The 14,859-nt window shown below is 41.4% G+C and overlaps 1 protein-coding gene across 3 annotated transcripts in view; it reads left to right on the forward strand.

The window, feature by feature from the left end:
* LOC311242637 (uncharacterized protein) overlaps positions 1-14,141 on the forward strand; it is a 115,375-nt gene extending 101,234 nt beyond the window's left edge. For all 3 annotated transcript variants that reach the window (XM_084331633.1, XM_084331634.1, XM_084331635.1), the window contains exons 15-16: positions 1,254-1,372; positions 12,328-14,141. In XM_084331633.1, coding sequence (XP_084187759.1) covers positions 1,254-1,372; positions 12,328-12,363 — 155 coding nt within the window. In that variant the 3' untranslated portion in view covers positions 12,364-14,141. The remainder of the gene's footprint in view (positions 1-1,253; positions 1,373-12,327) is intronic.
* Positions 14,142-14,859: the final 718 nt, after the last annotated feature.

Consider the following 14,859-nt stretch of genomic DNA (forward strand, 5'->3'; position numbering starts at 1 on the left):
ATCAACAAATCAATCTTAACTATATTCACAGGACATACTTGACTCCTATAAGACTGTGCCGAATGGGGCTTAAACAAATGTACAAATGGGGACGAAGGGACATTTATGCACATGTATTGGGACTGCTCACCAGTTAAGGCATTCTGGAAAGATGTGACCCAACAAATATCAAAACTCGTATCTTGGAATATACCTGTACACCCCTCGGTATTACTATTGAATGATGTTTTTGAGTTTGCAGTGAATCCACAGCTAAAGAGATTGGTTTTATCGGGTATCACAGTAGCCAAAAAGCTGATCGCATCACGCTGGTTTCAACCGGAAAAAATTTGCCGTAAAGTTTGGTTTCTTACATATCTCGATGTAATTTACCATGAAATATCTACAGCAAGAATTCTGGGTCTCAACGAATCCAAAATGTCAATGTGGTTAGAAGTGGTGGAGAGAATAAAAGCTAGCTTATAATGGTAGTGTCTTTAGGTGCGAGGGATAGTGGAGGTACTTCTCAAGGTGGGGTCCGGGAGGGGGGGGTTCGAGCTGAGCATATGTGTGTAGGTTTTTTTTTAGATAACAGGTATTAGGGGTATATCTTATATAAGACAACTAACTAAAATGTGATCTCATTGGATGTGCCCTGACAATTAATGCTTGTATATCTTATCGTGTGTTGTCATGTTTGTTTATATGTTTGTTTAAAAAATAATAAAAAAATTAAATACAAAAATGTCCATTCAATCAATCATCTGCGGCTCAATACACACAATTGTTAAGGGGATGCAGACCAGAGAAAAACTTTTGTCTTGTTTACATCAGGGTCCCCCATTTTCAATTCATAATGAATTGTAAGTAAGGGTGCAATTACCACAGTGCAATCCATTCTTTGTGGATCTAGCTCTAAGTCTGCACCTTCCGAGTCCGAATGCAGTCAATGTTTGAGTCCAGGTCCAAGTCTGAGTCATCAGTGCTCGAGTCCAAGTCGAGTCAAGAGTCCTGAAAATCAGTCCAGGACTTTGACTCGAGTACTACAACACTGCCAGAAGTATGCCCGCAATAGTTTATTCACATACAGAACGCAGGGTATTTTTTGCAACAATGGAAAACAAATATGCAGCCACCTTGAGCATCGAGAAACTAAGAATTTACTCTGTAAGAATATGTATGTATGCATTGGTGGAATGTACTTTTAAGTATCAATATAATGTTTGCGTTATATACATACATACTTAAGTGACTTGTTGTTTTTTTTGTTACAGGGACTACGTTTATCCAACCTGTCATCCGCTTTCTCTGTAACCTGTGTGAGGTCATCTATGTCACAGAGGAAGAAGCCACCATGCACTGTAGAAGCAGATCACACTGTGAAAAGTTTAAGGTGAGAAGGTGTTCTGGTGGATCAGTGGTGAAATTCACAGTATAAGAAGTTACTAAAATCCCAATGTGCACATCAGACCAAAACAAGAGTAAACAAAGCGCAATACCAAGTGGGGCTCTTTTGCCTAAAGGTTGCCGTTTGACGGCATTACAGATTGTACCTTTAACACTTTGAGAGCCAGTCCGTGTTTTCCTTTTTACCCCCTTGAATGCCCAAATCCACTCCAATGTTAACGTTAATATCGCCTAATCTATGTTTTACATTATGGCTATGTGTCTAATCTGCCCGTCGCTTATCAAAGACTCATTTTCCAGTCAACATTGTCAAAGCAGATTGTTTTTTTATCGCTTTCGTGGAAAAAACAACACATTCTATGATAATCGCCTTTTACTGTAATATTCTAGAACGTTGTCATTTGTCTGCCTATTTATGAATCGTTTTCAAATAAACGCTAAATAATCGATAGTATATGTGTGCGCACGCACGCTCGTGTCGCGCACTGATAGTTTCAAGTTCAAGTTTCTTTATTAGTTGACATGCAAAGATACAGACTACCTTCACATGGAATGCTTTTTTCTGTTATGCTCCTATGAGGATCATAGGACGCTTGGATCATACACATACAGCTCATTACAGTAATATTCCACAATTATTACATTTTAGATAGTAATAATGGTACAGAGCCTTGAGACAAACATATGCATATTCACCACCGCAAACAGACTGGCAGCCGTCATAGGCAGCGCCATGTACGGAAGGAGGGGGGAGTGGGTTGGGGTTGTTACAGGGCTGTAGGGGGGGGGGGGGAGGGATCCCTCACACGAGGCAGCCGACAGTGCAGCGCCAATGCAGAGGAAGGGGGGGGGGGGGGGGGACTGGAGGGGGGGGGAAGGTGGGGGGGGAGTGCACAAGCCAAGTCCTGGGTGGGGGAGGTAGGGATTGGGGATGGGGGAAGCCGCTCGCCACTCTTATCTCCCAGAGGGCCTTCGACTCCACAGCTCTCTGGTTCGACCTTGGTCCAGGAATTTGTTTTGGCTGACTTTCACAATTTATCCCAGCCACGTCACTTTAAATTTGATTTGAATAGAGTGAAATATAACTCTATTGATTTGAGTGGAGTGAGTTTTAACAACTCCGTCCAAATGACTGAATGCATTATTAGTCCAAGTGTCCAAGTGTCTTATCAGTTCATTTTGGTAGATCCTGTGCGCGGTAAACAGATCCAAAATCTTCTTATTGCAGTCCAGAAGCTTCGATAATCCAAAAATGACCACGTCTTCAAGTTGGTAGCCCGATTATGATGTCCCAATAGGCAGAGAGGGTTAGCCTTATTCTGCTTCTTGGAGAAAATATGCAATCCACTGATTAGATCCATTTAGAGTTGATTTGAGTATAGTCCGGCCACCGGCACGAAGCAGGGCATACCAGCGTCGGGCTCCATGGAGCAGTAGAGGCGGCGGTAGGAACGGCCTTGAAGGCCTAGGGAGAGAGGAAAGAAATGCGACTTGTCTCTGCAAGAGGTGGGAGGTGTGATAATCGCTGCTCTTATTTCCTGATGGCTTTTACAGTCAAAACAGCCATATCACATATAGGGGAAACGCTTATATATCTGTGAAAACGAGTCTGATTATCCTAAGACTGATAACATAGATTCCTTACCTGAGATCAGATGGTATCCAAATGGATTATTCCAATTCCTGATCACCATTTGAAAAAATCGATCATTGTATTGATCAACCGTGTATACAGTAGAACACATAATCCCCGCTGCTCTTCAGGCTCAGGAGTGATGCCGGTCGATGCCGGCTGCGTGAGTGAGATGTAAAATGTGGAGTCAGAAATCCTTTCTCCCATTCACTTTCATTGAGTCCAATCCAAAAGGGTGATTTACCATCTGGGAGACTATAGGGGGCGCTTTTTTCACATCTGAGCGCCTGGGGTGACTGGATCTCCAACGGTAGGCTCGCTTAATGCAATATGATTTCAGATCGCTTAAAAAAAAAAAATCCAAACTTCAAATAACTACAATTTCGACAGTTTTCGGCTTGCCATTGCTCCGACTGCTTTGTTGTTGAATCAAGTCAAATCCTAGGTAAGCATATATTGTGCGTGTGAACGTTGACGTTTTTTTTTTTTTTCAGTATCTCACTTGATTCGATACTCGGTAGTACCGACGTGTTTCGGTTCGGTACCGCAAAAGTACCGAATTCGGTACCCATCCCTAGTGGGCATTCAACCCGGGGGGTAATAACACGAGAAAACTCGTGGGTGGCATTCAAAGTGTTAAGCATCGAGCAAAAATGGGTTATAAGCGGAAATAAGCTTTCGTTCATTAGTTTGACTGACGTGTTCTGTATGACCCCTGTAACTGAGGGGTACAATTCCCTGACTGTATTACTAGATATGATACTTACTACCACTACCTTTGTACTTTATATTCGGCCACCCAGTACTCGGCATAAATATATTATGATAAACACTCTCACGTAGATGAAACGGATCCAACACAAATGTACGAAGTCGAAGTATGCGTTTATTACTACACAGCAATGGTGTGTAGAGCAAGCACTTAATCACTTAATTACATTTATGAATTGAAATAGTATGCACTTTTATGGCAAAGAGTATTCGTTGGTATATCAATAGAGAATGTCCAATCTCTGGTGGCGCAGGCGGTAAATATACGACCTGGAATAGTTAAGGAATAACAGCAATGATACTTTAATGATTATAAGACTGGATACACTAAGGGGGGTAATCCGGTCGCTTGTAAGACAACAGGAGTAGGAGGGGGGGGGGGGTAGAGTCTGGCTGCCCTCGTCCGGCCAAGGGTATCCTGGGTGAACCCACAGTTGTGCAGCTCGGTGCGCCAGCGATCCTTGGACCACAGATGAAAGCAGGTGGACTCTCTGTGAGCCGGCTCTCTCCGGTCCACGGGGGAGAGACGTGAAGCGACCTCGTCTTGCAGAGCGTCTCCTCACCTTGCGTCCTCTCCAGGGGGGGGGGGTTCCAACACACGGCAGTGTCGGGGGTCTTTATCCATGGAATAATCACTGTATACAAAGCATAATCCGTGCCTGGGAAGGCGGGCTGTCGTCGGTAGAATAATCCGGTATGCAGGTCCACTCGCTCGTCGGCTCTGGGGCTCCTCGGATGCAGTCTCACATGGGGTCGACCATCCTGGATAAGCAGCCAGTTCTCTGCCCGAAACGATGGGGTACTGACTACGGTAGTATTCTCACCGCACGAAGCACTATATATTAACAGACTATTATCAGCTTAATAGACTACGTCCAACTCGACGATATAGTGCCAAATATGACTATTCAAATATTAATATACACGATGTCTCAATACCGATGGTAGGCCGAACTTGGCCTTACTCCCACACGTGGCGTCGCGGGGAGGCTTTACGTCTGTCACTCTATTGGAGGGTAAGGAACTGGACTGAAAAGGAAGTCCTACTTTAGTAGCGCAGTATATATACGCACTATGAACAAATAGTACCGTTAGTGGTGCGGTAGCCAGATTCCTACGCGGAACTAGGACTTGTTCGTACATGTTGAGCGGTACGTTTGAACTGGGTCTGGGGGGTATGGCAGCCTGGCACCAAGGTCTCGACCAATAGTAGAATGGAGACTATTATGGGATGTTCAGTAGGCTAGAATGGATATTCAATGCATATTGTACAAGGAATATACAAGGGATATCAGGGAATATTAGAGAATATACAAATACAATTAAATATATATATATAAATAAATATATATATTCGGTTTAATCTGGCCCTTCACAACAACCCCCATAATTCATTATAGTTAATTGTAAAATAGCGACAGTAGTGTAATTATGGTCAAAACCCTATAAATAGCATTTGGAATAATAGGTCTTTCTTTCTGAATGAATGCAGCATGGTTTATATATAGCGTTATCGGAATATACAGGGTGTACTGACTGCGCTCTGCGTAACTCAACTCGTTATTTTGCGCATTGATTGCAGAAATACGGGAACGTCGAAGCTCCGGCTAGACATATACTAAAATTGGAACGAGAAATACGGGAACATTTTGATTATATTTAAAAGGCTTTGCCATTGTTAAACGAAATAAGTGGAATTTCGAAGCTGTAAGCGGAATACAAGTCATATGAACACGCACAATATAGTGTTCTTCCCCCTTCCTACTGTATAAGAAAGAATTAAAAACGCATTGCAACGAGAACAGAGGTTATTTGTAGGGGTGCACGATATTGATTTTTTGACCCCGATACCGATAACTTTATGCTCCTCAAGCCGATAACCGATATTTATTGTATTATGCAATTTTTTTTTAAATGTATATTCCTGTAGTTTTGACCTAACCAGATTTATCATGACATGAGCGTTACTAGTACTACTATGAACAAAACAAAGCCAAGACAACAGTTTTGACTGATAGTGACCATATTTATTTTTCCAAATGAAAATTCACAATCCGTCAATAACTTATAATTAGAGGTGGGCATAGATTAATTTTTTTAATCTAGATTAATCTATCTGCAATCCTGGATTTAATCTAGATTAATCTAGATTAAAATGGCTAAAAAAAGAAAAGAAAAAAACCTGCCGAAGGCATTCAAAATATGTGTGTTCTACCCAAATAATGACCAGAAGTAAGTCCTTACTTTTTCTTTCCTCCTTATGTTTCTCAGGCCAGGTGGCCCATTACACCATGAGCCCATCTCCCGTTTCCAAAATGCATTACAGACTGTTTGAAAAAGCTGTTTTGCTATGATAATTGGTAATGAAATATCAAAATAATGTTCAATAAGATGTACTTGTGTTTAATAAGTTGTTTTATTCAGAAGTTAACACAAATAAATAATATTACCAGTACAGTACAGTATCTAGCACACTCTCAGGAGCAAAACAGAAAGAATAATTTCAAACTTGAACTATGTGACATGGCTTGAATCAACTGCTCAGTGGCCAATGGTGTCAACTGTGGTTGTACTGGGCAGCTCCCAGGTGTGAATGGAACTGTGTGAATGTGAAGCAGGGCGTTCCTGAAAAAGAGCATCTGTGCTCAGCGAACCTACCCTGGGTAAATAAAGGTTAAAAAAAAAAAAAATGTTTAGATGAATGCGTTAATTATATTATCGCGCGATACTAGTATAGTGTTAACGCAGCACGTTAACGCTGTTAACGGCCCAGCTCTACTTATAATACATCCAACCTAACAAGTCACCTGCAACCTACGACAGCGCGAGCAGCTAAAGCTGCTGTGAATCCAAAGCCAGCTACAAAGGAATCCGCGGCGCTTGTACCTATTGACGAGGCGTTTGCTAAATTAAAGAAGTTTGACAGAAATGACCCAAGGGCTCAAGCCGCTAGCTTTTAAGCAGTGCTTGGTGGTGCAAATTAACCTGGCTACTACGGAGCTCAATGGCTCTGCTACGGAGCAATACGCTTTAGCTGCTCGCGCGTCGTCGTAGGCTTTTAACACACCATCGTAGTGATGTTGCAGGTGACTTGTTAGGTTGGATGTATTATAAGTTGTTGCCCTTTTCCCTCCTCGTGGAACTTCTGCATTGCATTTGTTACAAATAGCAAGCAAACTTTTTTCCTCTGAAACTATTCCCACACTACCGACGCCATCTTGTTTGTTTACATCCGCGCTGCTTCAGAAACTTACGTGGCTACGTCACAGCCAAGAAAGGGAGCGCTGGATTTGTGTAAAACGCCCTCTTCCTAAACCACACTGTCCCAGTACTGGCAAAACGGGAGGAGCCTACAGTAAAAACAAACGCCCTTCATCCCAATTCACCCACACCGCATTTTTTTTAACCAAAAAACATATTCTATTATCGGAGCTATTAACACTTTCACTGCCACGCCGGGTTTTCCTTTTTACCCCCTGAATGCCACCATCGGCGCCAATGTTAACGTTAATATCGCCTAATCTATGTTTTAAATTATGGCTATGTGTCTAATCTGCCCATCGCATTATCAAAGACTATTTTCCAGTCAGTGCTGTCAAGGCAGATTGTTTTTTTATCGCGTCGTTTCCGTTTCAGAGCATTTAGAAAAGCACCCGTTTTCAGATAAAAAACAGCTCATTCTGGAGCATTCTATGAAAATCGTTTTTTAGTGGAATATTCCACAACGTTGATATTCGTCGGCCTTTTTATGAATCGTTTTCAAATAAACGCTAGATGATCAATATTATACGTGCACGCAAGCACATTACGGCCGCGCACGGATAATCGCCTCGTTGATTTCCTCTTGGACTTTTACAGTGAAACCGAAAGAAGACATTTCACAAAACAGCCTATATCTTCATCAAACTTACTCTGATTATCCTAACACTGATAACATAGAGTCCTTACCTGACATCAGATGGTATCCAACTGGTATATTCCAATTCCTGATCACCATTCGAAAAAATCGATACGTTTATGGATCCAACGCGATACTGTAGAACTCCATGATCAGCGGGGATCTGAGGTTCCAGAATGAACTGTGGTAACCCCGGCTGGATCAGTGAACTGGAAAATGTCGAGTACCGGATTTTTTTCCCCATTCATTTTCATTGAGTCCATTCCAAAATCACTTATGTCATCTGGGAGACGACAGGGGGCGCTTTTTTCCACAGTGATCGCCGGCGCCGCTCGGCTATACTCGGGTAGGCTCGGGTGATGCAATAATTTTTCAGATCGCAGAAAAAAAAAAAAAATCCGAGAAATCTCGTGAGTGGCATTCCACGTCACTATTAAAAACCTGAGATATCTCGTGAGTGGCAGTCAAAGTGTTAATAACGTTAGCGGGTTTATCGGGATGACGTCATAATTGCTGATATCGGCCCGATAATTATCGTGCATCCCTAGTTATTTGTTGAGTTTGTGTATTACAAAACCCTTAAATGTGTCTTAAATGAATGAAAAGCATACATGCTCTGGATATACAGGTAGCATATATCGTGTGGGTGATATGACTTGTATTCTGCTTACATAACTTCGAAATTCCACTTATTTCGTTTTACAATGTCAAAGCCTTTTAAATATAAATCAAAACGTTCCCGTATTTCTGCAATCTATGCGCAAAATAAAACCGAGTTGAGTTCTAACAAATAACGTATTACATGCTGGGTAGGCTGATAGAGTAAACTGTAAATGAAATGGCCTATAACATTATAAATGATAGGCTATAATAGCAGGGTCTTCCCAACCTTTATTCCCCAGAGCCCCACGATTCTTGAGAGACATATAGGAATATGATATGATATAAGGTATACTGGTCTGTCAGCGAGGAGATAGATAGCCCACAGCGGATAGCCATTAAATGCCATTTGAGAATATAGGCTATTAATGCAAAACGACGGCCTATAACCTATAGATATTATTTAATGTTTTCATAAGCGTAAAGATACAACAGCTAGATTAACGATCAAAGTTTACTGTGCAGGCTTCGCAGGGCTGTGCCATGTGCTTATTATATATGCGCAAGTTACTGTTGCATAATGTAGGCTATGGCTGCTATCATATGTAATTCATATAGGCTACCTAATACCGACAACAAAATAGATTGTATGCCTCTACAAATCATATTATACCCGGTAGCCAATCGAACAAAACTAATAAAGGCATTCATATTCCAGCATGGTTATAATGACACACCAACGCCAAACAGTGGTTAACGGTCTTTATTAGTATTTTGAGCTGTCCAGGCAGAATTGCAGCAATGGTCTTAGGGAGTCGTTGATATCTGACATCACCGTGTACAAGTCCGCCAGCCTTTTATTTATCCCATAACACGGGTTGTGTCTTCTTGGTTCGACAGCGCCTCTGTGAACAATCTCGCTCATGGAGTTTCTCAGAGTTCGCTCGGGTTAGTCCATTATTGCACATCCCATGGGGGGTGTTTCATTACCATATATGGATAATCATGCACGAACATTGACGGTAAGAACAAATGGTATTTATCAATACGGAGTGTGCATAGGACCCGTGTACGCACGGTTGATAACTAAGGGATAATGTATAGCTACGAGGTCAGGATGTTAACGTCATTACGTTTACCAGAAGTAAACAAACCAGCTGCGACCGGTATTCTCAGCTACTGTGCTAGCGTACCAAACAACATTAACCAGACTCTCGGTGTGTCTATTCTGCTAACGTTAAAGGCCTCTAAATGCTACAGCAACTTCAAAGCAACTGCACAACAACATCGACAAAGCAAAGGTGTTGCAGGCCTTTATGCTTCTGCAACATCGACGCACAGCCTATGTAACATTGTACCCCGTATGTAGCAACCCATTGATAACAAGCAGACAAATAAGCATAATTTTTACTTCCGGGCGGGGGGTTTCAAAATAAAAGCGACGTCTAAAAGCACCGTAAATACGTTTATTCTTTACAATATCTAACGTTACACGAACCTAAACTAATCTAAAGTTAGTTTAGGTTCGTGTTAACGTTAGATAATGTACAAAATAAACCTATTTACGGTGCTTTTAGACGTCGCTCTTTTATTTTGAAATCCCCCGACGGAAGTATTATAGTGTCTGTTGCTAGCAGCTTGACTTTTGCCGGCCGGTTCTGTGCTTTTTCTAGCTAACGTTACGTATCATCATTAGTTTCCAAAGGAGAGGAGAGAAAGACCGCGGCTCACATGCAGCTCAAACTACCTGTTGGAATAAATTAATTGATTGATGTTTAACTTGTCCCTGTGTGTGTCCAGTCATTTCGACTAGCAAACGTTGTATCTAACGTTACCTCAGGATACCATTGTATTTAGTTGGTTAGCTATGTAGCTATTTTGTGGATAGCATTTTGTATAGCATCAATACTAGCTGGCTGGCTACAGCTTTATTTACTAAATTATGGAGGCTTTTTAATCGTCAAGGTAAGAGAGGATTTGTCATGATCAACTGAAGGCGTATGCTATGGAACAATATGTGCCCCTGTTCGCGATCATCTATGTGTACTGTAGCCTATGCGCGATCATGCGCAGAAAGACCGGGGGGAAACTAATTCCGAAAAAGCGTTTACATGGACAGAAAAAGCTTTAATTCGGAATGATAAACGGAATAAACCGGCCACTTACATCGGAATGGATTTTATTTCGGAATGGCCATTTTCATTCGGAATTAAGTATTTTCAGATGTTTACATGATAACTTTAAATAGGATTTAACATTAATTCCGAATGAAAAGGGGAATAAACTGTCCATGTAAACGCAGCAATGTCGCAATATAATTGACCTACACGGAGTTTAGAATACCAAGACGCCTCGCTGAGGTGTTCTAAACGCAGTGAAGGTCAATTATTTTGCGACAGACCGAGTATAGCTATACATTATCCCGCTTATTACATGGCTAACTTACTAACAATATACCTAATTCATTTTACACCATCGACGAGACGAGATCAAATGCAGACGCAGTTGTTCTGTTCTGTGGCTCCGCGCTGTCATCGCCGGCAGCTTGCACTGATGAGTGCAGCTGTGCATATGCTGAGCAGCTTTCATGACTGCGATCTAAATGCTTGATTGCTCCGGCTGCGAACAGCGGTCATTATTGCTCGGTTGCCCCTGACAGCGGTCAGTTATCGAAAAATAACTGACCGCTGCTATGGGCAACCGAGCGCTATCAAGCATTTTCACGAATGTTAAAACGCCATGTAATAAATCCCGATATTTCTGTGTGTACACACATTCTAAATTCCGTGCGTAGGAACAGAAATGGAACACTTTCTACGCAACGTTGATAAATGAAGGCCCTGTTCTTTTGTTCCAGCTGAGAGGTAGGAGCTGGAAAACATAATGGTTCCATAGCCTGAAGTCTTATCTAGTACAGGTCCAAAGTTGATAACAATCCCATGTGAAATTTGTGTTTTACAAAGGTTTTTGTAATGTATGTACCGGCAATAATTCGGCATGATTATCCAAAATCGTCCGCTGCCATTGATTCCGACCCGCTAGTCAAAACAAAGAAACTTGTTCGGCTTCTTCTTTGTCTTTCTCATTGCAATCGCCCCTCGTGAGGGATACTCTTGGCTCCAGAATTTCATTGGCTACAAAGGCGGTCAATTATTTTCACCATCAGAGGTGACTGGTCCGTTCAGGACCCGGCCAAACCGGACGTGGTTACTTGTCCAAATGGCTTGTCAAATGACGCTCATCTGATGTTTGGTCTTGTAACCCGAGACTGGAAGCACGCAATAGGTCAAGTAGGTGACGATCGTAAGAAGTTCGTAAGAGGAAACTTATGATAGTCCTCCCCGGATTCCTGAACGCGTGGGGAGGTGGTCATAAGTTGCCAAAATGAACGCAACTGAATGAACGTCACTTATTCTTAAAGTGAATTTGCATACAGAAACGCCCCACCAGCTCCGGAAGGGAGAGGCTAAACATAGCATCTGGGTTGTGCGGACCCCCGTATTCAACAGGTAGCGCGGAAGCGATTTGCGACTTATCAAAATTTTATTTGATTAGGTTAAAATGTATCGTCATTATACAGCACAAGTACAATACAACGTGGGTATGTTAGTGGGTCGTTGCTAATAAACTAGATTTATAATATATTATTCAATATATAGCCTACATGAAAGGAATGGGGTGTGCTGAGAGCAGAATGTAGATGTGACCATTCTATTCCACTACAGCTATATCCGCACAATTGAGCTTAGTTCTTATTTATTTATTCACTGTAATTTGCAGTGTTTGTGTGGTGCTTATTTTTTTTTCCGGCCTCGTAAATCCTGCTCTTAGCTACGAGCAAATCCCAGAGAAGGAACGTTCATGAATGCCAAAATCGGCCCGCAAAGCTCGTAAGTGGAGAAACAATGAAATTTGCACCTAACTTTTCTCGTAAGTCCGTTGGTGAATGACGACCATTGTTACACCTCCTTCCTGGGTCTCAATCAATTAATTAACACATAAATTGTTGTTACTTTTGTACTCTGTCTTTCTTTTCCAGGAGCAAGCTGGTGAAGACGCTGGAGCTGCTCACTGATATGTGGACTGTATTTGCTGTTGGAACCTGACAATTCTACACACCTGCAAGATGTTCATTGCATTGTTTTCCTATTTTGCACAATAAAAATTTGACTGAAATGACTAATTAGCCTGGTTTCCATTGCAGGGCCAGACTGGGGTAGTCTCGGATGTTCTGTTCAGTTTTTTCAGGGTTTTTGGACACAACTCTCACATTAGTCTCATTCATTTCTAATGTAGCCTTTTTGTCTACTTTACCCTCCATTGTCTTTTGCTTTTAGTTTTGTCCTGGTCACATCCCTGATCAATAATGTCACTGTTTTCTTATTCCCATATAGCACAGTGTAATGAGGGTTTTAGTTTCTTATTCCCATATAGCACAGTGTAATGAGGGTTTTAGTTTCTTATTCCCATATAGCACAGTGTAATGAGGGTTTTAGTTTCTTATTCCCATATACCAGTGTAATGAGGGTTTTAGTTTCTTATTCCCATATACCAGTGTAATGAGGGTTTTAGTTTCTTATTCCCATATACCAGTGTAATGAGGGTTTTAGTTTCTTATTCCCATATACCAGTGTAATGAGGGTTTTAGTTTCTTATTCCCATATACCAGTGTAATGAGGGTTTTAGTTTCTTATTGCCATATACCAGTGTAATGAGGGTTTTAGTTTCTTATTCCCATATACCAGTATAATGAGGGTTTTAGTTTCTTATTCCCATATACCATAGTAATGACTGTTTTGGTTTCTTTTGGCTCCTGTCCTTTTTACAATTTATATTAATGATATTGTTTCTTCTTTGTATGGATGTCATGCCCATTTGTATGCTGATGACACAATTGTGTACTGTATTGCAGACTCTGTACAGTTGGCCTTTGAGAAATTGCAACTTTCCTTTTATGCTCTACAGGATGCCATTACTAGTCTTAAATTGGTTCTTAATGCTAGTAAGACAAAGTTTATGTTGTTTTCAAGAGCAAGGAATATTAACTTTGATGATGTGAGGATATCTACTGTCAGTGGCTCTTGTATAGAGAGAGTCACCGAGTATAAATATCTTGGCCTGTGGCTTGATGAGAAATTAACATTTAAGTTCCATGTGGACAATCTTGCCTCTAAACTGCGACAGAAAATTGGTTTCCTGTACAGAAACGGATCCAATTTTCCTCTATTTAGTAGAAAAAGAATTGTGGAATCAGTCTTCTTATCAGTTTTGGACTATGGTGATGTAATGTATAGGCATGCTGTCGCATCAACTCTTAAACCTCTGGATTCTGCATATCACTCAGCTCTCAGATTTATAACTGGTGACAGATATGATACTCACCATTGTGTCCTGTATGATAGGGTGGGTTGGCCTTCTCTTGCAGAAAGGCGCAACAAACACTGGTATTTATTTATTTTTAAAGCCCTTATTGGTAAACAACCTGTTTATATCTCCTCACTGTTAGATTGGAATATTGGAACCTATTCAACTTGATCGAATGACTGGATGGTTCTTAGGGTTCCTCAAATTTGTTCTGAGCTAGGGAAGTCAGCCTTTTCCTTCATGGAATGTCCTTCAACTCACGCTGAAATTGGAGGTTCTCCCTTCCCTTGGAATGTTTAAACGTATGATTTCAGACCATTGTGTGACTACCTGTAACTGTTTTAGTTGATCTTTTTAAATGATTTTGAAACGTTTTTTACTCTGGTGATTAAATGTCTGTGAATATTGTTTTTATTATGTACTGTACAATCGTCGTTTCTGTAAATGAGGGAAACCTCAGATGCTTACGATTTTAAATAAAGGTTGAAATGAAATAAAGCAGTGTAATGAGGGTTATAGTTTCTTATTCTCGTAAAGCACAGTGTAATGTGAGGCCATGCCCTTGGACTAGTAACATAACATTGGCTGGTTCATCTGCAAGAAAAACCAGAACCAGAGGATAGAAACTAATAATGTTGGTGGAATGCGATAGAAAACAGTAAGAATTAATTTGCTAAGCAGTAGTAACCTATAGTTCTGTATCGCTAGTGGCTTAGCTTGGCATCGCCTTCTGCACTATCTCGCGTACGTGCACGCGTACTGAATAAACCACAAATGTACCTCTAATACCAGTATTAGTCTGACCACACCCCTCATCAGCTTACCTTCATAAGCAGGTGTGTGGTCACCTGCTCTCCTCCTTCTCGCTTTCACCACAAGGAAGAGGTGCCTCGGTAGATCCCCACACTTGACACCATGATGGAAGAAATTGGATTAGGAACAGCTTGGGAAACAAGGATACGTTGACATCATATCTTTATTTTCTCTCTCACTATTTTCGAGAAAATACGGCGATATTGTCTTCGTACTGGAGTGTCTAGAAGATGATGATCATTCTACAAACCCTCCACCGGTTTTCGTATTGGGAGCACGCCGCTGCATGCTTCTCAACTGCAGTTCCTTGCTGTGTTTGTTGGGGTGAAACCTGTCAGGCCACAGCTGAACTGTCGGACATGCCGCTGTTGTGAGGAGCGGTGCGTTCCAGGTT

This window comes from Notolepis coatsorum (assembly GCF_963971535.1).
Source record: "Notolepis coatsorum genome assembly, chromosome: 16".
Classification (NCBI taxonomy): domain Eukaryota; kingdom Metazoa; phylum Chordata; class Actinopteri; order Aulopiformes; family Paralepididae; genus Notolepis; species Notolepis coatsorum.